This window comes from Nuphar pumila, chromosome 7 (assembly GCF_984573655.1).
Source record: "Nuphar pumila chromosome 7, dmNupPumi1.hap1.1, whole genome shotgun sequence".
NCBI lineage: Eukaryota > Viridiplantae > Streptophyta > Magnoliopsida > Nymphaeales > Nymphaeaceae > Nuphar > Nuphar pumila.
Genome location: NC_143255.1, coordinates 120,672,218 through 120,697,217, shown reverse-complemented (window position 1 = coordinate 120,697,217; position 25,000 = coordinate 120,672,218). Strand labels below are relative to the sequence as shown.

At 36.6% G+C, this 25,000-nt stretch overlaps 1 protein-coding gene across 2 annotated transcripts in view; it reads left to right on the top strand.

Moving 5' to 3' along the window:
• The window catches only part of LOC149833224 (calcium-dependent lipid-binding family protein), a 226,229-nt gene that overhangs the window by 182,034 nt on the left and 19,195 nt on the right, over positions 1–25,000 (top strand). For both annotated transcript variants that reach the window (XM_090015000.1, XM_090015001.1), the window contains 16 exons: positions 139–657; positions 743–1,552; positions 1,640–1,713; positions 10,497–10,917; positions 11,102–11,188; positions 18,394–18,549; positions 18,635–18,819; positions 18,906–19,436; positions 19,634–19,811; positions 20,020–20,162; positions 20,259–20,385; positions 20,784–21,005; positions 21,081–21,440; positions 23,498–23,656; positions 23,741–24,028; positions 24,109–24,655. In XM_090015000.1, coding sequence (XP_089871126.1) covers positions 139–657; positions 743–1,552; positions 1,640–1,713; positions 10,497–10,917; positions 11,102–11,188; positions 18,394–18,549; positions 18,635–18,819; positions 18,906–19,436; positions 19,634–19,811; positions 20,020–20,162; positions 20,259–20,385; positions 20,784–21,005; positions 21,081–21,440; positions 23,498–23,656; positions 23,741–24,028; positions 24,109–24,306 — 4,458 coding nt within the window. In that variant the 3' untranslated portion in view covers positions 24,307–24,655. The remainder of the gene's footprint in view (positions 1–138; positions 658–742; positions 1,553–1,639; positions 1,714–10,496; positions 10,918–11,101; positions 11,189–18,393; positions 18,550–18,634; positions 18,820–18,905; positions 19,437–19,633; positions 19,812–20,019; positions 20,163–20,258; positions 20,386–20,783; positions 21,006–21,080; positions 21,441–23,497; positions 23,657–23,740; positions 24,029–24,108; positions 24,656–25,000) is intronic.

Sequence of the window (25,000 nt, the reverse complement as noted above, 5' to 3'; positions counted from 1 at the left end):
TCTTCCTCAATCATTCACTTGTTAATCTGATGCAGCATTCAGTTCTTAAGCATTAATTAACTACAATTTAGTTGCCATATCGTTAACGTTTTGTTATTTCACCTGCTTCTTGGTTGATGTACATTTTTGGTTCTTCAGGGCCAAGTTGCTTTTGAGGGAGATGGACAGTCATGTGGGTGTCTGCTTGTTTCAACATCTTATTTTGAAAGGAAAGCTCATGGAATCACTCTGAAGGATTTAAATATTAGAGAAACTGAAAGTGACACTGATTTTTGGGTGGGGCTTGCTTCTGAGGGACCATGGATAAGCCTCCCTAGATTGCTTCCCTTATCAACAACTCCCAAAGCACTTAATGGTGATTTCTTTGCATTTGAGGTTGCTATGAGGAAGGGCAAGAAGCATGTAACTTTTAGGAGTCTTGCAATGGTTGTAAATGATACAGACTTGAATTTGGAAGTTTGCATTTGCCCTCTAACACTAATTGATGATGTATTTTCTATTTCGACATTAGACACAAATAAAAATACTGTTGTGACAGAAGAAATATTTGAAAATCAGCATTATCAACCTGTTTCTGGTTGGAGTAGTAAGTGGCCTGGCATCTCCAACAATGATCCGGGACGATGGAGTACGAGGGATTTATCTTATTCATCAAAGGTGGTTCCTTGTTCTTAGTACAGTTAATTTTCTTCCTGTTTTCAATAATTTAGCTATCTAACAATATCAACTTTGTATTTGCAAGGATTTCTTTGAACCTGCTCTCCCGACTGGATGGCGGTGGATATCTGATTGGAACATAGATAAGTCATCATTTGTAGACAGCGACGGTTGGGCTTATGGATCTGATTTTCAAAGCCTCAGATGGCCTCCAGTTTCATCAAAAATGTCTAGAAAGTCTGCTTTGGATTTTGTTCGTCGAAGGCGTTGGATCCGTGCAAGAAAACTCTTTTCTGAAACTTCATCTAAAATTTCAAGAGAAGTTCTTCCAATTATGAAGCCTGGATCATCATGTGTTTTACCTTGGAAAAGTATGACAAGCGGTGAAGATATGTGCTTGCAAGTTCGTCCATTTGTTGAAAGCCCTCAGGTCCCATATTCTTGGAGTAGGACAGTGACTGATGATTCTGGCCATGCGTATGGAAATGATGATCGTATTGCTGAAGGATTTACACGTTCTTCCACACTGGTGCCTGTTAGTGGTTTCATGCTGAACCGACTTGTGAAGAAAGATATGCTTTTGTTTGCTACACGCTGCAATAACAAGAGAGAGCCTTTCTGGTTCAGTATTGGAGCAGATGCATCCATTCTTCAAACAGAATTAAATTTCCCAGTTTATGATTGGAGGATATCACTGAACCCACCTCTCAGACTAGAGAACAAACTTCCATGTTATGCTGAATACTCCATTTGGGAGAAAACAAATGAAGGGAATAGAATTGAACGGCAGCATGGTGTTGTTTCACCAGGCTGCAGTGCATTCATATATTCTGTAGATGTGCGTAAACCAGTATACTTGTCATGGCTTGCTCAAGGTGGTTGGGTTTGTGAAAAGGTAGCTACCATATACTTAACATTGGCATGCTTTATCGATACTGGTTGATTTTGAGTCTAATGTAATAATAATTTTCCTTTCCAACAGGATGCGGTTCTTATTTTGGATCCAGCTCTTGGCCATGTCTCTTCATTTTGGATGATTCATCAGAAAAATAACAGGTATAATGATGCCATATTCTTGTAGAACAACCCAATATGGCATGTCTTTTATATTTTGGATTTGGATTTACTATGATGTTACCTATATTTGACTAAAATATGGTGAAATAGTCCAATTGCTCTAATTTTCAAAGCCAGGGGAAACTTTGTAGAAAAATAAAGGTCTAAACAGGAGCTCCATATAAAGTGTGACACATTTAGCCTGGTTGTTTCTTGTTATCCTTAAAGACGAAGTGTCTAGCCAATTCAGTAGGCATCATGATGCAAAAAAATTTACTTGAGGAACCAGTGGAAACATGTGTATGTGTGTGTTCCTGCAGAATTTGATAAGTCACCAATTTCAATATGTGATGGTGCATGAATATTTTGATGAATTAAGAAACTGTTTGAGGTGTCCTTAGTAGTCAACATTGCTAGTCGGTGTCTAGGTGTGACTAGATGTGTAACGCCCCAAAATCTTAACACAAATTTTGAGGATTTTTTTTTAAACAGCGGAAACAAGTAATACTATAAGGTTAAGTATTCCGGAATATTACAGTGGAGAGCAAGATCAAAACATTTATTTCATTTCGTTATCAATGAATAATAACATCAGAGTTTCTCAAATTATTCTTGGAACAGTAAATCCCAAAATCTCAATCCAATGCCTCATCCCGCAGCCGCTCATAAGCTCTACTTTTCACTTGAAAAATGATATATTTATAGGAATTAGACTACAACTGTCTAAGTAGGAATTACTGTAAATTTTTTCGCAGGTATATCATGTGTCAAGTATGTGATGTGGGTGTCGTGTATGATTTTCAGCATATACAGAAACAAGTAAAGAAAACTACACAACAACAGTAACATGTATAAAACTTAGCCGACAATTTATAGCATTTAAAGAATTTTTCATGCAACAGTTATAAGTGTTAGGCATGCAGAAACATTAAAGCAGAAGCAAGTAACAAACCTTTAACAGGCATTAGGAAGTAAACATCATACACTCATCATCGTGTAATGATTGAGGGAACAATTGGAATATGCATGATCTAATGCATAGCAGAAAAATGCATGACTTATGTGTAATGCATGAATCCTCTTATTATCTTTTATTAAGTTTCATTTTCCATATGCATGCCTTATTAAATGCACACAACTTTAAGTTCCTCTTTTTACTAACCATTGCCCGCGGATACACCAAACGGGTACAGTCCACGAGGTCAAGTTAGGTTCCTAGGGTAGCTTAACACACACTTTGTATTTTATTACTGAATTTCAAACTTAGCCTTCGACCGATATCAGGAAAAAACACCATCCATCGGACCATTAGACCTCCACATCTAATATCGGGGACACCAGAGACACCCCATGCCCACAAGTGTCACTTTCTTGGTACCAAAACAACAGTTGTGTCGAACACACCACCCCCAGGTAAAGTGACGGACTCTCCCTAAAACCGTGGCAAGGATAAAGAACATCAATATCGGGTTCAGGGGACAAAATAAAGCACACGGAGTTTTTGTATCCTCACAGTCTCTCCAAGGCCAGAACTCTAAGATTCTTATTCTCCATATGAGAGATCCCAGAACGTATATTACACTGTTCTTAATTATTATCTTTTTATTAAAAGCCAATTATTTAGTTTTGCAATTCAGCATGCAAAAACAATGCAAAAGCTCGCATTTACCCCTCCAACATCCATCACGGGACTCCCGCCCGTGGAAACACATAGAACAGTGCAATATAGTGTAATAAAAATAAATGTGATTTTTGTGATGCATTTAAACAATTAAAGAAAGAGCAAACAAAAGCTCAAGGCTCTCTAGGCATGTGATGATTCATTTAGACCATCAATGCATCATACGCAAAAATTATAATAATATGCAATTTATGCAATGATACCAACATGATTTCAAATGCACATTCATTCATACCAATTTAACAATGTGCATGAGCTACCACAGTCATATGCATGTGTTCATCATCCATGTGAAATTGTTTTCATGTAATCCCTTAACACGTGCATTCATTTATGATTCATAAGTACATGAGAACATTTATGCATGATTGTACATGCCAAACACACATCGATTTTATCATATAGTACAGTCCACTATGGACTGAAATGTAATTTAGCATTATAATAAATAATGTGCCAAACAGTCATATTATGACTGTTGGGCACAACAGTCAAGATATGACTATTGGGAGGCAGTCCAACAGGACTGCCACCCAACAGTCATAATAATGATTGTTGGAAGGCAGTCCAAAGAGCTTGACTACCTCCCATGTGTTGGAGTGAGGCTCAATAAATAGAGCCTCACTCCCTTGTTATTCCTCAATGCTCTTAGAAGCATGTGAGGGTTTTCTCTCGAGTTTTTTCCCATTTTATAGGCTTGTATGCCTCTTATGTTGTTTGCTATTTTTATCTCATTTGAAATTGTATTTGGTCCATTAGTGACCAACCTTAAGTGAGTTTATTAAATCCCTTTGTTGGCATTGTGTTTGTTTCACTATTGTTTCATTGTACCTTGTTTCATTACATGGTATCAGAGTTAGGCTATTGAAAGAAAGAGAATCTCGTGAAGGAAGTGTTCTTCGATCATTCCCTATCTCCTTTATTCTAAACTCAAGTATTCATTATGGGAGAAAGAGAGTCTGCCACCGTCATCACCTACAAACTCAATGAAACAACTACTTGATATGGGCAACGGCTATGGAGAATCATATCAAAGGAAAAAAATGTGGGGTTTTGTTAGTGGTTCTACTAGTAAACCACAACTTAAATTGACTAGAAGAGAAGGAGATCAAGTCAAAGCCTTGTCCGAAGAAGAAAAAGAAAAAGCCTTGAAAGAATACCAAAATAAATTGAAAGATTGGGAGGCAAACAATGCACAAATACTCTCATGGTTTATAAATACCATTGAGTTCAAGATCGCCACCAATATCATCAAATTCAAGAAGGCATGTGACGCATGGAGCTTTCTAAGAAGTACCTTTATCCAAAAGGATATGGCTAGACTTTATTATATCCAAGACAAGGTACGTAATTCAAAACAAGGAGATAAAAGTGTAAGAGATTTTTACGGTATTTTATCTCCTATTTGGGATGAATTAGCCATGTTGGAACCAAAATGGGAAGGTTCGGCTATTGATATGAGAATGACCCAAATTGAAAGAGAAAAATTTTTCTTTTTTTTATGTCCCTCGACCGAAATTTGAGCAAGTAAGATCTTCCTTACTTCATAGGACCCCTTCTTTTTCTATAAGTAAGGCCCTTGCTTAAATTTGTCAAGAAGAAACAAGACTTGGAATGCACAAGTTTAATGATGAGGTCTTTAGCATGGCATGACCCGAAAATTTTGTGAAAACATATAAACCACCTCACTTTGAAAAGAAGTTCAATGGGGAAGGACACAATGGAGGAGGATACAAAGGTAAAATTATCTGTCATCATTGTAAGGAACCCGGACATATAAGACCGGAATGTCCCAAATTTAAAAAGTGGCCGCCTTAACTGAAAAAACTCAATAATCAAGAAAAGGGGGCAACTTCAATGAATTAAATCTTGCTCAAATAGCAAAAGCCGTCTCACGACTTCTCAAGGCTACACCTTGTACATCCGGGGTTGTCATCTCTTCCTCGTCTCCTTCAGGTAAGACCTCTTGGATTCTAGACTTGGGTGCTTCTTTCCACATAACTCATAATGAGTCTCTATTATCCGATTGCATTAAATCATATTTCTCATGTGTGTCAACTGCCGATGGTATTTCTTTAGAAGTCAAAAGCTTAGGAAACCTTGATGATATTTCAAAAAAAAAATTGTTCCAAAGGTGAGAGTCATTCACAAACTAGATTTAAATCTTTTTTCGGTCTCTCAAATTGCTGACTATGGTTGTAAAGTATTCTTATCATCTAAGGCCGGTTGGGTGCAGGATCTCCAGTCAGTAAAGCTTATTAGGCAAGGTCATAGACGAGGAGACGTTTACTACATGGATTTCTTGTGTTTACCAAAATACTCGTTTTGTAATCATGTCAAAGACATTAATATAGATCTTTGGCATAAAAGATTAGGACACCCAAGTATATCCAAATTATCTCTTTTTCCATTTTTGAAAAAATTTTGTAAAGATAAAAATTTTGTATGTGAAGATTGTATACTTGGAAAAATGCAAATGATACCTTTTGGGTCTAGAACTTCTGTGACACATAAAATTTTTGAATTAGTGCATTCGGATGTGTGGGGTCCCGCTCCTGTTATGTCAAAATGTGGTTATTCGTACTATGTTACATTTATAGATGATTTTAATAGACATACTTGGATTTACTTTCTAAAACTCAAATCTGAAGTTTTTTCATGTTTTAAAAACTTTCATAATCTAGTTAAAAATCAATTTAAAATAAACATTAAAGTCTTCCGCTCCGACTCTGGGGGAGAGTTTCTTTCAAATGAATTTTAATTATATCTAAAAAATCATGGAGTTGTGCGTCAAAAATCATGCCCTAGGACACCTCAACAAAATGAGATTCTTTGAAAAAAACATCGTCACATCATTGAAACTACTAGAACCCTACTTGTTTTAAAAGAAATTTCAAAGCAATTTTGGGCTGAAGCTGCCCTAACCGCAGTCTATCTAATAAATAGAATGCCTTCTTAAACTTTGGAAAACAAGTCTCCTATTGAAAAACTCTTTAAAATTTCTCCTGATTTAAAAAGGCTAAGGGTATTTGGCTGTAAATGCTTCGTGCTTCTTGAAAAATATAGCAAACTATCTCTTAAAGCCATAAAATGTGTCTTTCTTGGTTATGTTGATAATAAAAAAGGATAACGATGTGATGATAAAACAAATGATAAACTCTATGTTTCTAGAAATGTTACCTTTCTAGAAAATGATAATGGATTTGATTTTGAAGTTCCTAAGGAAGAATCCGAGTATGTTTTCTTATTTAATTTGTTACCCAATAAAGGTATTAGTAATGATATTGATACCTTCGAGTCTATTAATGACTCAAGTAGCGAACCATCTCAAGATCCTCTTCAATACTCTAGACGAAATACTGGGGAGGATCCATGTGCCTTTGACAGATATAATCAACTAACAAATACTGAAGAAACTAGTGTTATAAGGTCAGAACGAACACATAGGCCTCCAAGTAGGTTTGTCTCATACGAATCCTTCTTACCAAACTACAGGGCATGTCTTCTAGCTATTCATTCCTATTATGAACCATCCAACTATAACAAGGCCAAAAATATAAACGAATGGGTTGAAGCCATGAAAATTGAATTAGATACATTACACTAGGTTCACACTTGGGCATTTCAACCTCTTCCTATCGGAAAGAAGACAATAGGATGTAGATGGGTGTTTAAAATTAAAACAAAAGTGACAGGTCTCTTGAGAGATATAAAGTAAGACTTGTTGCAAAAGGATATTCTCAAGAATATGGTATAGATTATGAAGAGACTTTTGCCTCAGTATCTCGTATGACTAGAGTTAGAACTCTAGTTGATATAGCATCCATTCAAAAATGGTCGATATATTAGTTAGATGTTAAAAATGCATTTTTGAATGGAAACTTAAATGAAGAAGTATGTATGGATCCTCACCTTGGTCTGTCTATTGAAAAAGGCATGGTCCTTCGTCTTCAAAAATCCATATACAGGCTTAAACAAGCCCCTAAAGCATGGTATGATCGGTTCAGTAGTACGATATTAAAACTTGGATTTAAATCTTGTTACACTGACACTGCTCATTTTTGTGAGATCATCACAAGGAATGATCAAAAGGAAATTGAAGATATTAAAATTTTGCTTAAAAAATCCTTTGATATGACTGATCTTGGTTTTTTGAGATACTTTTTAGGGATTGAAGTAGCCTAATCACCAAGAGGATACATTTTATCTTAAATCAAGTTTGTAGTTGATATTGTTGAGCGTTCAAAAATCACTGACACAAAATATGCGGATACTCTTGAAGTAATAAATGTGAGTTGAAGATGGAGTATTATTAGATGATCCAACCCCTTATCGACAACTTATTGGATCGTTGATGTACTTGTCCATTATAAGGCCAGATATTGTGTATGTCATACATTCTGCAAGTCAATTTCAACATGCGCTCACAATCGTCCACATGAGTGCAATATTAAGAATACTTCGATACATCAAAAAAACTATATCTAAAGGACTATTCTTATCCTCTTCCTTATCCTTAAGTCTTATTTCTTACACTGATTCTGACTGGGGAGGATATCCCAATAACCGTCACTCAACTATTGGCTTTTGTGTGTTTTTAGGTGATTCTCTTTTTTTTTGACGATGCAAAAATAACAGAAAGTGTCTTTATCCTCTACGGAAGCTGAGTACAGGGCAATGGCTACCACAACCACTGAAGTTGTGTGAATGAGAGCACTACTTTCCGATATGGGTGTTAATGTCTCAGAACCTTCAAATCTATGTGTGATAATAAAAGTGTCATTTATATAGTCAGCAATCAAACATATTACGAGCGAACAAAACACATTGAGATCGATTGTCACTATGTTCGCGAAGAATATTTGAACGGGACTATTACATTGCCATATGTCCAGTCCGAATTTCAGATTGCAGACTTCTTCACCAAAGCTCTTCCACTGCCTCAATTTTTGTATCTTCTAAGCAAACTTTCGGTGATTTATCCATAAGTTTGCGGAGTTGTGTTAAAAATAAAATTGTATTCAAATACCCGATAAGGGTATTTCTATCTTTTATCATACAGTACAGTCCACTAGGGACTGAAATGTAATTTAGCATTGTAATAAATAACCTGCCCAACAATCATATTATGACTGTCTGGAGTGAATCTCTATAAATAGAGCCTCACTCCCTTGTTATTCCTCAATGCTCTTAGAAGCATTTGAGGGTTTTCTCTAGAGTTTTTTCCCATCTTATAGGCTTGTATGCCTCTTGTGTTGTTTGCTATTTTTATCTCTTTTGAGATTATATTTGTTTCATTAGTGGCCAACCTTAAGTGAGTTTATTAAAGCCCTTTGTTGGCATTGTGTTTGTTTCACTATTGTTTCATTGTACCTTGTTTCATTACATTTATTCCTTCCTCTTTTATGCACAAAGTAGCACGTACTAAATACTGAGGACGATAAACGTAGTGTTTATTTTTACTCTCGGTACAAAGCAGATGGTATGATAAAGGAAAAAAGTCACGTGAACCGCATGTTTACTAATTCAAAATATAGATGCCTCCAAGTGCCTACGGCTATAAAAAAAGCTCATGTTAGTGAAACCACTTTGGAGACCATATAATTTCTTGCAATAGCCTTGTATATTATCTTTTCTTACCAAAATTGATTTGTAAAATTACATTCTAAAGTGAACTAGGAGAAAGTGCCCCAAGGGGGGGGGGGGTGTAGTGGGGTGGGCCTTGGCTGCTAGACGGGCAGTCAAGGTTCGATTCCCATGAGTGTCTCCCCTCTGCATAAACCAATGCGTAGCATAGGCTGCGGGGGCAGGTATCCTAGCCTCGGAGTTTTATGCTGTCAGCATGACGATCGTAGGTATGGCAGGCTGATCCAGTGTGACTAGGTCTTCATGTCGGGTATGGTTTCTTCGGGTTATAAATCCAAAAAAAAGTAGGAGAAAGATGAGAGAAGATAAAAAGGAGAAGTCAGAAGAGAGAGAAAGAGAGATTGATCCAGTGTGACTAGGTCTTCATGTCGGGGGTGTAGTGGGGTGGGCCTTGGCTGCTAGATGGGCAGTCAAGGTTCGATTCCCATGAGTGTCTCCCCTCTGCATAAACCAATGCATAGCATAGGCTGCGGAGGCAGTTGTCCTAGCCTCGGAGTTTTATGCTGTCAGCATGACGATCGTAGGTATGGCAGGCTGATCCAGTGTGACTAGGTCTTCATGTCGGGTGTGGTTTCTTCGGGTTATAAATCCAAAAAGAAGTAGGAGAAAGATGAGAGAAGATAAAAAGGAGAAGCCAGAAGAGTGAGAAAGAGAGATTGAACCCATAATCTTTTGCACAGTTACTTAGAATGATCAATTATTTGAAAATACTTATACATATATCATCGAACATAGTGAATGAAAAGAAAGAGTATTCAAAAGTTAAATCAGTTCTGCCGAATCAATAGTCCAAATTGAAGTATGTGATAATATTTTACGTTAGGTATAATAGTGTTCGCGAACAGAAAACTTTTGGGAATTATCCGCCTCCAGACATCAATAAGCTCATTTTCAGTTTTGAACCATAGACAGTGACTGCTTAATTTTTTAACATATTCTTGAACCAGATTGCATCTTAATAGCATCATTGCAACTTCATAACGATTTATTTGAGTATGGTTTGACCACTGCATGATTAATTGCTATTGAAATTACTTGGGATGCTGTCTTTCCTTTGCCACTTCCATTATTGAAAAGAAACTTCATCTACAACAGAGAGGCCCGTTGTGGTTGGTCAATAGAATACAAATTGAAAGCTAACCCTAGCTGAATCTAAGTTCAAAAAAAAAGTGCTCTTAATTGTGGTGGTGATGAAAGAAATGATGCTAATCAGTTCAGTTTTTAATGTCTCTGCAAAAGGTGAATCTTTTCACTTTCTAATACTACTCAATGATCAGATTAACATTAGTAATTTCATCCACTTGAAGCTTCACTGGATATTTCAGTATCATCATCATTCTAGTTTTGGATTTGTTGTGTTCTCTTGAGAGTCATACATCAGGTTGTTATTTTCTTTATAATAGAGGAACTGATGATGTCTTCCTTATATAATATACTGTACTTGTTCTCTGTGCAGGAAACTGTGTGTGAGTGTTGAGCATGACTTGGGTGGAACTAGTAGTGCTCCTAAGACTGTTCGAATGTTTGTTCCATACTGGATCAGCAATGATTCAGGATTGCCTTTGTCATATCAGTTAGTTGAGGTTGAACCTTCAGAAAATGTAGAGAATGATTCCCTGTTACTATCTAAGGTAGTTAAATCAGCAAAATTGGCCCTGAAGTCTACAAGTTTCACTGATGGGAAAAGGTCTAGTTCAAAAAGAAATGTTCAAATACTTGATGCTATTGAGGAGCTAGGTTCAAGCCCGGTGATGTTGTCAACACACAATTATCCAAGCCATGGCTCATTTCTTTCTCCGCGTTTTGGCATTGCGGTCGCAATTTCTCATTCCAATCATTATAGTCCTGGAATTTCTCTTATCGAGCTTGAGAACAAGGTAAGTTGATTGTGGAATGTGAAATGATTTTTCCTCTAGTCTATCATTTCCTACCGGCCTATTTTTCCTCTGCCATCCACCAGATAAAATGCTTGATGAAATTTTTTCCTGTCTTTGTCGTCCATGTTTTTCGGATGTCTTATCCACTCAGCACATTCTTCATGATCTTTTTTTTTTTTTGCAGGAACGAGTTGATGTAAATGCGTTCTCTCCAAGTGGGTCCTATTACAAGCTTTCAGCTTTTTTAAGCATGAAGTCTAATAGAACAAAGGTACCTTGAACTTTTTGTGATTAATGCTTTTTGTGATCAGAAGAGATGTTAGGTGTCTGTGGCTCATGAGAATATAACTAAATCCTTACTAATGCAAGAAAATACATAATAGTGTTGAGTTATTGAAAGGACAGCTTTATCAGTCTCTACATACTACTCAATGCCCTCACAGTAGCACCATTAAGATATCTGTTGATTGGGTGTATGAGATGGAAAATACACTTGTAAATGCAAAAGCACACACTGGTGTTGAGATGGTGACTTGATTCATTGAACTAATGTTAGTGCCATTAAGATATCTGTTGATTAGTGATATGAAGATCTTCGAGTGATGTGCACTATACATGACAAAATTTGCTTTTTGGTTATTAATCCTAGGGTATGGTTATTGTACCCTGATCGCGGCATACACTCGCAAAGAGTTTGAATCACTTCTTACTGTTCGTTATATTATAAGTGAAGTTCCCTGGTGTTAATCCGTCCAATTCTTTAGAGAAAATTGACATTGGTTCTAGGTCAGTGTTTACTTTGATTATGTAAACTTGAGTTACTTGAATGGTTTTCTAGCATCTGTATGTTAAAATGTAAATATATATAATAATATTATTATATTATTTTATATATATATAAATAAAATGTTTTTTCTTTTCTTTTTTTGTAATTTTATGTTTTTCTTTTAGTCGTCTAGTTCAGTTTGAACTAGACTGACTTTGCTAGTCAAGTCTCAGTCCAGACTTGACTAGCAATAGAGCTGTTGGACTGTGTCCAACAGCTCTATTTAGAGCCGTTGGACACAGTCCAACAGCTCTATTTAGAGCTCTATTGAGTCCCCTCTCCCTGCTGTGTATATATAGGGGTGCAACCCCTCTTGTAATGTATTCCCAAATGCTTCTTAAACATTTAGGTGTTTTCATATCAATAAAGATTATTTTATTTCCTATTTGTTTGTTTTCTATTATACCCTTTTTAAGGGTTATGATTTAGTGTCTTTCTAGACACTTTCTTTGTGAATCTAAGTTTGTAATTTGAAGATCCTCATTTTATTTCATGGTATTAGAGCCGCAGAAGTATTAGATCTTGAAGAAAGGTTGCCTCCGTTTCCGTGCCCATTTGCAAAAGTGTTCGTCACTTGAAGAGAAGTGTTGTATCACTTCATTGGGGAAGATTTCACATCTTGTTGTTTTGTATTTCTTTCTTTTTTCTCATTTCTCTTCTTGTTTCTTTTTTTATCCCTACTCTTTCTCTCTTCTTGTAATTGATGGATGACAATGATAGTCACCATCACGCCTCTGAAATTAAGCGATACGAACTATGTAACATGGGCTTCAATCATGAAGCACCATATATGGGGAAAAGGCCTATGGGGGATTGTGGATGGTTCTGATTCGGAACCTAAGCTATCTCTTACTAAAAAGGAGGGAGATAAAGAGGTTCCTTTATCAAAAGAAGAGAAAATCAAGGCTCTTGTCTCTTACGAGAAGAAATGAAAAGAATAGAGAATATCTCATGCGAAGATAATGTCATGGCTTATCAATAGCGTTGACATTAAAAAATGCTCAAGTCTTGCCAAGTTTGATCATGCCGATAAGTCATGGGAATACCTTAAGATTTATAACTGGATTAAGGCCGGAATTTGAAACCACTAAATTGGCCCTCCTTCATAGGGGAAAAATTCCTTCTATTGTTGAAACTATTGAAGAATTAACAATGGAAGAGAACCGTCTCTGAAAAGGCTCTTCTAAAGCTGAAGATGATTCTGTTTTAGCTGTGTCTAGACCAGGGAATCATGTTCGATCTTATAGACCTCCTCACTTTAACCGGCAGAATAGTGACTATGATAAGAAGAAAGTTATTTGTCATCATTGTCATGAGTTGGGGCACTACAGGTCACGATGTCCCAAACTCAAGGAGCTAAGAGAGAAAAGAGCTGCAATTGCTGGATCGGAGTCCAAAGATCAGGATGCACCAGTTTCAATGGCACAACTAATCGAGATTCTTCAGCCTCTCATCAAAGGTGCCTCTTCTTCATCTGAAGCCTCAAATGGCGCTGCAGCCTCATCTTTTTCCGATCCAGGTAAAATTTCTTGGCTCCTTGAATCTGGTGCATCTTTTCACATGACCCCAAATAATCAAAGTCTATTCGAATGTGTTAAAAACAAAACAAGTGTGTCAGATTTTTACAGCCGATGGGACTTCCCTTGAAATAGAAGGAATACGAAATTTTGAAAAGATTTATAAAATAAATAAATTTTCTATCCCAGAAATTAGATATGTTCCAAAATTAAATTTAAATCTTCTATTTGTGTCTCAAATTTTTTATTATGGATGTAATATTTCATTTTCTTCTCATGGTTGTTGGGTACAGGATCGCCAGTCAGGAAAGCTGATTGGGGAAGGTCATAGAGAAGGAGGACTCTATTCCATGGATTTTTTGGAAATGTCGAAGAATGCTTTTTGCTATAATATTCAGAAAATTGAGTTGGAGTTGTGGCATAAGAGACTTGGTCACCCACATATACCAAAATCCAATATTTTTCAAATCTAGGAAAATTTTGTAACTCTGAATCATTTGATTGTAAAGATTTTATTCTTGGCAAAATGAAAAGATTACCATTTCAGAACAGAACCTTTTTCTCTTCAAGACCACTTGAATTAGTACATTCGGATGTTTGGGGTCCTGCACCCGTGATTTCTAAAGGAGGATTTGCTTACTATGTTATTTTTGTTGATGATTTTTTCCGACATACGTGGATTTACTTTCTTAAACATAAGTCTGAAGTATTTTCACACTTTCAAATTTTTCATAATATGGTCAAAAACAAGTTTCAAAATGATATTTCTATCTTTCGCATAGATTCAAGAGAGTTTGTATCTACTGATTTTAAAAATTATCTTAAATTGCATGGCATCACACATCAAAAATCTTGCCCATATACTCAACAGAATGGGATGGCTGAACGAAAACATCGCCATATTATAGAAACCACTAGGACATTATTAATAGCAAATCTTGTCCTGAAAGATTTTTGGACAGAAGTTGCCTTAACCGCCACCTATCTCATTAATAGGATGCCATCCTCCTCTTTACAAAATATCACTCCCATTGAAAAACTTATGAAAGTCTCTTCAAACTACTCTAGACTAAGAATCTTTGGGTGCAAATGTTTCATATTTACCGACAAAAATGATAAACTTTCCCCTCGTGCGATTCTATGTGCTTTTCTAGGATATGCTGAAAATCAGAAAGGTTATACATGTTTTGACTTCAAAAATAACAGACTATATGTGTCTAGAAATGTTTTCTTTCTTGAAAAGAGAGTTTCTTTGATTTTGAAAAACCAAAGGAAGTCACTGAGTATTCGTTTTTGTTAGATCTAACATCAACACCTGATGAATATGATCTTGACTGTAACTTTGATGATGATCGAAGAATTGTTGATCATAATGTTGATGACGAAGAAGTTCATAGGGATACTAGTATTAAATATTTCAGGAGACAAGAGTCCAATCCTTCATGTGCGCTTGAAAAGTATTCTAACATTCCAAATAGACGATCATCTCGAGTCTCGAGGCCTCCAGGAAAGTTTGTGTCGTACGAGTCTTTCTCACCTACGTATAGGGCAGTTATTGCATTAATTCACTCATATGAAAAACCATCCACATATTTCCAAGCAATAAATGATGTCAAATGGATAGAAGCCATGAAAGTTGAATTAGATGCACTAGAAAAGGCTTCTATATAGACTATTCAAGATCTTTCTCCAGGAAAAAAAACTATAGGATGTCGATGGGTCTATAAAATTAAAACCAAGAGTGATGGTACTCTCGAAAGATATAAAGCCTGATTAGTAGCCAAAGGGTATGCTCAAGAATATGGCATTGATTACGAAGAAACCTTTGCTCCTGTGGCTCGTATGACAACTGTTAGAACCTTAGTTGCCTTAGCCTCTATTAAGAAATGGTTCATTTTTCAAATGGATGTCAAAAATGCATTTCTAAATGGAAAACTAGTTGAAGAAGTATATATGGAACCCCCCTCCTAGTTTAAGTATTCCTAAAGATAAAGTCCTTCGTCTAGAAAAAGCCCTTTATGGTCTTAAACAAGCACCAAAAGCTTGATATGATAGGTTTAGTCGTGTTATGATCGATTTTGGCTTTCAATTTTGTTTAACTGACACTGCTTTGTTTGTTAAGAATTCTGATGCAGGAATCATTGTGCTTCTTCTTTATGTGGATGATATGATCATCACCGGAAGCGATAAAAAGGGAGTTGAAATGATCAAAACACTTCTTAAATCTCATTTTGAAATGACTGATTTAGGCTTATTAAGATATTTTTTAGGCATTAAAGTTGCTTATTCTCCGAGAGGATATTTATTATCTCAAACTAAATTTGCGTTTGATATTGTTTTCAGGCCTGGTATTACTGATGATAAGAAAGTTGATACTCCAGAAGTGGTAAATGTTAAAATGAAGATTGATGATGAACTCCTTGCGGATCCAACTCCTTACAGACAACTTATCGGGGCACTTTCTTGTCTATCCATTACCAGACCAGATATAGCACATGTTGTTCACACATCAAGTCAATTTCAACATGCCCCTAAATTTGCTTTTGACATTAAAAAACTTTTCAAAACCCATTTTGAAATGACCGATTTGGGTTTATTAAGATACTTCTTAGGAATTGAAATTGCTTACTCTCCCAGAGGGTATTTATTATCTCAGTCTAAATTTGCTTTTGACATTGTCTTCAAGTTTGGAATCACAGATGATAAGTGATTTGACACTCCTAAAGTTGTCAATATCAAGTTGTAGATTGATGATAGAGAACCGCTTGAAGATCCTACTCCTTACAGACAGTTTATTTTGTGCACTCTCTTACCTCTCAATTGTTAGACCTAATATAGCACATGTTGTATACATAGCTAGTCAATTTCAGCATGCTCCCACTTTTGTTAACATGATAGCAGTTTTGTGTATTATTAGATATATTAAAACTTCTCTTTCTCGAGGCCTCTTTTTGTCTGCTTTATCTACATTAGATTTAATTGCTTACACTAATGTTGATTGAGGAGATGATATCAATAATAGGCATTCAACTATGGGTTTTTGTGTTTTCTTAGGTGAATATTTAATTTCGTGGTGATGCAAGAAGCAACAAACGGTCTCACATTCGTTAACTGAAGCTATTCTGAATATCAGGCAATGGCTACCACAACGATGGAGGTGGTCTGGCTCAAAAGATTGTTAGTCGATATGGGAGTTCAAGTGACTAGAGCCTCACAAATGTGTTGTGACAACAAGTGTGTGATCTACATTGCCTGCAACCCTATATTTTATTAATGTAGTAAACATATAGAAATGAATTGTCAGTACGAGAGGAGTATCTACATGGGACTTGATCCGCCTCATGTTACATCAGAATATCAGTTAGCATTTTTTTCACCAAAACTCTTGTTGCTCGTGGATTTTACTTCCTCTTAGGCAAACTTTCGATCATCGTACCATAAGTTTGAGGGGGAGTATTAAAAGTGTACATATATATAGTATATATGTATTTATATATCTTTTTCTTATTCTTTTTTACCTTTCTTTTTGTCTAGTTCTATTTGAACTAGATTCAGACTAGTCAACACATTATAGACTAGTTTGATTGCCATTAGAGCTAGTCCAACGGCTACAAATAGAGCCATTGGACTTGCTCCAACAACTCTATGTGAGTCCCCTCTTCTATATAAATGGGGGTGATCCCCTTCACATTGTAACAATGCTTCTTGCATTTTGCGGATTGAATAAAATATTTATTTTATATTTTTGAGCCTTCTTGTATATGCCCTTTGTTGGGCTTTATTGGTGTGTCCTTAGTGGACACTTGTTGTGCTTGTCCACTTGGATCTTTGGTGGACACTTTTGTTCGTGATTGAAGGCTTTTGTTTCATTACATAAGTTACTCTTATTCTTGCTTCAATCTATCTGGGAGTAATTTTCCATTATGCAAAATTGCCCTCCTAACAGTAAACGAGTGGAAGAAGGAAGAAATAAAAATTGGTGGTTATCTTATAGATCAGCACTTATATTGCTTTTAGGTCGTCTTGTTCTTGTTGGTCATGACCTTTATAAGTATATAGTCTGAGGATTTGTCTATCTTCAAGTTAACCTTCTAATGTTTACATACCATGGACATGCCAAAACTAAATTGTCCTATGAAGATTTTATAAAGTTTTTGCTTAACTGTATCAAGCAAGACCTAACTTGGTTGACTTGATTTCTTTTTTGTATATGAGTAAGCTATCAATGTATGTTGCAAATCATGTAAATCCACTGCCATACAGAACCCCTATGTTACCGTGACACGGAGTTTGTGCCGCTGTACCCATGTCAACACAGGTACCAGGCGCTGTGCGTGTACGCCTAGTACCCGAAAAATATCACCCCCCCCCCTCTCCCAAAACCCTCGACTCTCTCTCCCTGGTCTTGCTCTTCCCCCCTCTTTGTCTCCTTCTCTCTCTCAGTTTACCCCTCTCTATCTCTCTCTTGCCTTCTCCCTCTCTCTCGAGAGGGAAGATGAGAGAGAGAGGGGGGGTTACATGAGAGCCAAAGAGAGGGGGGCGTACCTCCTCTGCTTCTTCTTCATGCAACGAACTGAGAGATAGATATACAGAGAGAGAGAGAGAGAGAACAAAAAAGGGGAAGGGCTAGGGTTACGCCCTTCCCCCCCTTTTATAAGGGGGCTTCGTTGACATGTTTGGACAAGTCCAGATCCAAACTCTTTTTTTCTCTCTTTTTAAGATAAAGAAAGGATTTTTAATATGGATCCTAATATAGATTTATACATAATCCAGAGCCAAACTCTTTCTTTCTCTCTCTCAGTATATAATATATATTTTAGATATAACATATATATTTAGATTATATTCAGTTTATTTTGTATTTATATAATATATATATAGTCGTGTCCCTCTACCCACATTTTTTGGAATTGCCGTGTCGTACCCGCACCCATACCCAGGTGACATAGCAGAACCCATGTTCTATACCTCAGTAGAGCAAATAAGAGTCGACATTTTGTTTTTTTCAGCGAAAATTCCTAGTATCTTTTACTGATTATATAATCTAATCCCAGATCATTTTTAGACCTTTTATAGATTATGATTGTTCTTTTTTTCTTATATAATCCCTTTTGACAACCGTGTCTTGTCCAGGTTGTTCATTTCCAACCTCAAACAGTGTTTATCAATAGGCTAGGGTGCAATATCGCGTTGAAGCAATGTGATACTCTACCAGAGGAGTGGATTCATCCTTATGATCCTCCAAAACCATTTCAGTGGAGATCCATTTACAGAAATGAACTATTAAAAGTATATCTTGGTCTCTCTGATGTGTATGTTCTTCTTGCCTTCTTGAATTTGTTTGCTATTTATTTACCTTTGGTGGTTGTACCAGATGCGGTTGGAGGGGTTCAAATGGAGTACCCCATTCAGTGTGCAGAGTGAGGGTGTTATGAGGGTACAATTGAATAATGATGTCGGAGACACCATGATGTATGTCCGAGTGGAGGTTAGAAGTGGGTCAAAAAGTGCCCGATACCAAGTTCTCATCTGTCCTGCATCATCTTCAAGTCCTTACAGGTACATTATTCATTATCATTTATGTCTCTCTTCTTTCCTTTACTGCTTTTGCCTATCTTCAGCATCTGGCTTTTCTACATGAGCAGGATTGAAAATCAGTCTATCTTTTTACCGATACGCTTTCGTCAAGTTGATGGAACGGATGATTCATGGAGGCCTCTGCCAATAAATTCTGCTGTGCCCTTTTTTTGGGAGGACCTTGGTCGGCAGCGGTTGCTAGAACTTCTAATTGATGGTGATGGCTCTATAGAGACAGTCAAATGTAATATTGATAACACCTGTGATCCTCAACCATTGTACATCTCCTCTGTAACTTCAAGAGCTCTATGTGTTGCTGTTCTAAGGGAAGGATCAGTAAATGTTGTTAAATTTAGTGATTGGATGCCCAGTAACAATCTATTATCTATTTTACCCAGAAAGATTGATCATCTGCCTCAGTCTTCTAGGGCCAGTCATAAAGAAACTCTATCAGATTCTTCTTTTGAGTGTCATGTTATTATTGAGCTTGCTGAACTGGGTTTGTCTGTTATTGATCATACCCCAGAGGAGATTGTTTATTTGTCAGTTCAGAATCTTCTACTAACTTATTCTACTGGCATGGGGTCTGGAATCAGCAGGTAGGTTCTTCATTTACCTTATGTTGTTAGTGAATATTTATATTTGCATTCATGAGATCATGATAATTCACATCTTAGCATTTGAGTTTGATACTTCCCTGAATTCTTGGTATTGTCACTTAGAAGTTTTCTTTTATTACTTTAATTCTTTTATATTGTTTTACAAATTGTCAAGTTAAATTTTTCTGTCATTGCAGATTCAAGCTACGTATGGCTGGAATCCAAGTTGATAATCAGTTGGCCTTGACCCCAATGCCTGTCCTGTTTAGACTTCAAAAGATCACTGATCAACTTGACTACACTTTGAAGTTATCTGTAACAGCTCAATCAGATGGCTCGTCTGATTTTTGTGTTTATCCCTATATTGGTCTCCAGGTATTACAGGATGATTGTATTTTTTATGCTATATTTTATACAAAATCTAAGATTGGCAATTTAAGTATAGTTCTGAGTAATTTCTTTGTGAACATTATTCTTCCTTAGTTTTTTCACATATCTGGTCTTGAGCGTCAGAATGGTCTTTTTGTTATTCTCTGCAAGTATTATAATTTGGCAGTAACATGTTGAATTTTGGTTACTGTAGGGTCCTCAAGGTACCTCATTTTTTGTCAAAATCCATGAACCTATTTTATGGCGCCTTCATGAAATGTTCCAGAAAATCAACTTCAGCAGCATTGTGGCTGATCAGGGTACAACTGTTCCTGTTGATCCAATCATACAAATTGGGTATGCAAAAGTCTGTCTTGAATTTCTTTCTGAAAGCCTCTTTTTTCTTATTATTATTGTGTTTCCTCTTTCTGACATAAGTTCTTGGCAAGATAGTCTTTTGAATATTTCAGAGATCCAATTTAAAGTATCAATGACAATGTCACCAACCTTGCGTCCAAGAGGTGTTCTTGGGTTCTGGTTATCCTTGATGACAGCTTTGGGAAATACAGAGAATATGCCAGTAAGACATCTGTCATCTATTGCTATCATTGTAGGGGGTCATTATCATCCTTGTTGTGTTGGGCAAATAGTATGAGAGGTTGACTGGGGTATGTTTTATATTGTCGCCTTCTATTGTAAGTGTGTTTGAGTCACTTTTATCAATCTCTGTATCTTGTTGATAGAAGTTATTGTGGTCAACTAGTATACCACGATGCTTTCTCATAAGCTCTTTTTATCTATTTTGTGTGGTAGATATTCTTGTTCTTTATTCTGTTCAATAGTGGTCAGAGGGAACATGAAATTATTGAGCTTTAGATCTCTTATCTGCTTATCCAAAAATGAATTTATGGCTGTACAACTGTATTTTCTTGCACTACAGTAGCATATGTAGTATCTTATGTATGTTGCAATCTACAGATACGTATCCATCAACGATTCTTCAAGGGCATATCCATGCGGCAGAGTTCGATTGTTAGTGCTGCTATCTCTAGTATTCAGAAGGACCTTCTCAGTCAGCCTCTTCAACTCCTTTGTGGTGTTGATATACTTGGCAATGCCAGCAGTGCTCTTGGGCACATGAGCAAAGGTGTTGCAGCTTTGTCAATGGATAAGAAGTTCATTCGAAGCCGTCAGCGACAGGTAATTATCTGCTTTCTATATTTGTCACACTGCTTATATGCTTTTTTGTCTATGTTGCTGAGTACTTGTGTGCAGGAAGGCAAAGGTTCTGTGGAGGACATTGGAGATGTTATTAGAGAGGGTGGTGGGGCTTTAGCAAAAGGCCTATTCAGAGGGGTCACAGGCATTCTAACGAAGCCACTAGAGGGTGCAAAATCTTCAGGTGTTGAGGGATTTGTTCAGGGTGTAGGTAAAGGAATAATTGGTGCAGCAGCACAGCCTGTGAGCGGTGTACTTGATCTCTTATCAAAAACTACAGAAGGGGCAAATGTTGTAAGGATGAAAATAACCTCAGCTATAGCTTCAGAAGAGCAGTTACTTCGTAGGCGCCTTCCTCGTGTTATTGGTGGTGACAATGTGCTCCGTCCATATGATGAGTACAAAGCACAGGGCCAGGTTAGTCTTCTCTACGTTCTATCCTGGCATCCTTTCTAAGGATCCATATGTTTCCAATTCATTTTTTTTGGTTTTATGCTCTTTTCTGACATCTTGAATTCTCCTCTTCCCTTCCTGCCCCATCCCCCTCCCCCCCCCCCCCCCCCCCCCCGGGTTTCATGGTTCTGTTCAGCAGATTCCAAAGATATCTGCTCCAGTTGTTTTGGGGCTTGAAATGTGTTGTTCCTGTTAAGATATACTGTTAAAATATACATATACGTAATAAGCTACTCTTTCTTTATATTTACTTTCATAATCAAGCTTGCTTTATGCCATTCTTCACTGTCATTGCTTTTTGTGTGTATTCACTAATTTGCATCCATTGTCTTATGAAGAAGAATCAAAGTTCCTTTTACAGTGCCCACATTTCTTCATTCATGTATGTTGATTGCAAGGAGAGACAGAGGAAAAGAGTTCATGTGTCTCATGCCTCATTTCTCTGTTTTCTTTCTTTTTTTTTCAGGGGGAATGGTGATGGTTTGGGGAAGGAGGATGGGTTGGGTGGATCTCAGAATATAATGCAAGACGTATATGTTTTTAACACGTTTGAAAGTGAGACCGATATGCGTGCATTTGGGGTACCCCAAATCCATATCCTATTAATGTGTGTGTATATACTTATATCTTTTAGATATGTATGTAATAGGTAATGCCCATTAGGGGCTTTCTAGTCATTTCCATTTATGTAATAGGGACTGTCCATTTGGGGCAAATTTTTAAAAATCATTTTTAATTTTCTCTTATTTTATTTTTTCAGGTTTATAGACTAGCCCCTTAGCTCCCTTGTTTGCTCTATAAAAGGGGATTCTCCCCATGTATTTTCTTCATGCTTTCTCAAGCATATTTGAGTAATATAAACATTTATTTTGTATGTTGTGTTGCCTCTAGTGGCTTGTGTTTGTGACTCCTTGTGAGTATTGTATCTTGCCCATAAGTGGCTCTTTGTATTTGTGCACTCTTGTATGTTCTTGTAGCCCTTAGAGGCATTTGTTTTGTGTGCATTTTTCTTGTTTCATTACATATCCAGCTAATATAGATATGAATACAGTTCAGTTGAGGTCGGATGCATCTAAGTCTACCTATATCTGCTTCCATGTCAAACTGGGTCACTCAGTATCCAACCAATTAATACTTGACACTATTTGTTTTATTTTATTCTAAATATATAAATGTATTATAATATGGATGACGGAGTTGGAATGTGGATGCTATTGGACTGACATTAAATTCAGCTTTACCCATATCTCCTATGACTTTATTCATATCCAGATGCTTACTACATGACATGTCCCTATCCTGCCTATTTTTATGATAAATTTCAGTGTGATGATCTATATCCTTCAAAATAAATGCATTTTTGACATATATGGGAATGTCTTACCTGTTCTCGGCCTTTAAATGAAAACTCTCATACTTCCTCATCAATCACTAGAATGATATATACAAAAGGTTTCGTATTTACTGTCCTTTCTTGCATATGAAATTGGAAATTAAGAAAATTCACGACTACCCTTGGTAATACACTAATTTATTGGTATTTGCACTGGAAGCAAGCTATATGTTACTTGATTAACTTGCATATAGGTATCTGGCTTATAGGTTACTCTAGTTACCATTGTTTTGCCACTGTAAGTTTCCACATCAACCATAACATTCTAATGTTGATCCTGTTGGAATGGTTTATTTCTCCAGCTGCTGGATTTCTTCCACTGAATGCTTTATATTTAGAATACATCCATTTATCATATGTGGAGATGATGCAAGCTTGTTTATCTTTATAACTGGATTCTTTGGAAGATTTTGTATTTTTTATTTTTTCATCTTGGCAAGTATTCCTTTCCTGTTCATGAGCAACATGTCGATATTTTAAACTTACATGAAATTTGTTTTTTTTTTTGCTTCAATGCTATTAAAATGTATGTTTTCATGTTGTTTTGTAGTGTTTGAATTTGTTCCTTTTTTAATTTCATGGTTGTGGCTGTGATTTTATCCTGAGGCAATTGTTATTTATCTTGAAGATTATACTACAACTGGCTGAATCTGGTGCAATGTTCGGCCAAGCTGACCTTTTTAAGGTCAGGGGAAAATTCGCTCTATCAGATTCTTATGAAGATCATTTTATACTTCCAAAAGGAATGATTGTTGTTGTCACCCATCGGAGAATATTACTCTTACAAGTATGTTAACCTTCGTTCCTTTTGGTATTGTTGATTTCATTTCATTTATTATCTTCCCACTGACAAATGATTATTTTCTACTAGCATCCTATGAACATTTTGGCCCAAAAGAAATTTAATCCATCACGAGACCCCTGTTCAGTTTTATGGGACGTGTCATGGGATGATCTGCATAGTATGGAACTTGCGCATGGAAAGAAAGATGATCAAAAGTCACCTCCATCTCTGCTTATACTCTACTTGCAAAATAGAGTGACAGGCTCGAAGGAAATTTTCCGTGAGATAAAGTGTTCTCATGAATCTCATCAAGCTTTGGAAATTTATAAATCAATTGAGCAAGCTATGAACACTTTTGGACCTAATCATGTCAAGGTCTGATTTACAGTTAATTGCTAAATGTTAATGCTATTTAAGTTGTATTTTGTCATTCACTTATTATGGTTGTTATCTAGGAGATGAAAAAGCGGAAGGTGAAAAGGCCATATTCAGCCTGTGGAGGCATTGGTTGTTCTGTAACTGGTTTGAAAGAAGTACTTGGGGTTTTTACTGGCCAGGAAACACTCATGGGACTTCCAGTTAGTTCAACTTTTGGTACTTTACTTGGTTCTCCAGAAATGCAATCTCAGTCCATGCTGGAGAAGGAACATTGAAAATCGTCTCAAAGGCTTTCAATAGTGTTTGGGGATTGCACTAGCCAGGAAACACGTGCAAGTTCACATTGGTTCATCTTTTGGTGTGCTAGTTTTTCATGCAGCTTTCCAACCTTAGCATAGGCTGGGGAACATCCATAAGATCATGTCTTGAAGGCTTGGAAGAAATTTTTTGGTTTGGACTGGCCAGGAGAATCCTATGTCAGTTCCACATTGTTCAACTCTCGTTACTTGGTTCTGCAGAAATGCCGTCCAAACTTGATCTGGTGGGAATTTGCATTGAAATGATATATTGAAGTTTTGCCATTTTTTCCTGTGTCATAGCTGTGGATTCTATAAGCATCTCTAGGTATACCCCATCAACTTGGAAGCTTTTATATTTGGTTTTGTCTACTGTTTTGTTCCTTGTGGCTGCTTGAACCTTCTTTTCCTTGGGTAATTTATGTAACTATGAGTTTCAACCAACTCGTATGTTAATTCAAACTACTACTTAAACTGCATGTTAACACTATGTTGCTATGATATTTTGTGCACTATTGTTATATTGATAATGTTTACCCTGAAACTTCTAGTTTTGTAATTGTACTACTGTCTGAGGAAAAATGTGGGTTTTCCAGAGTTTGTGTCGCAAGGTATATGCTAGCATTATCAATGGTCCTAATACTATTTTGTGTAGGCTGTCATTGTTCGGTAT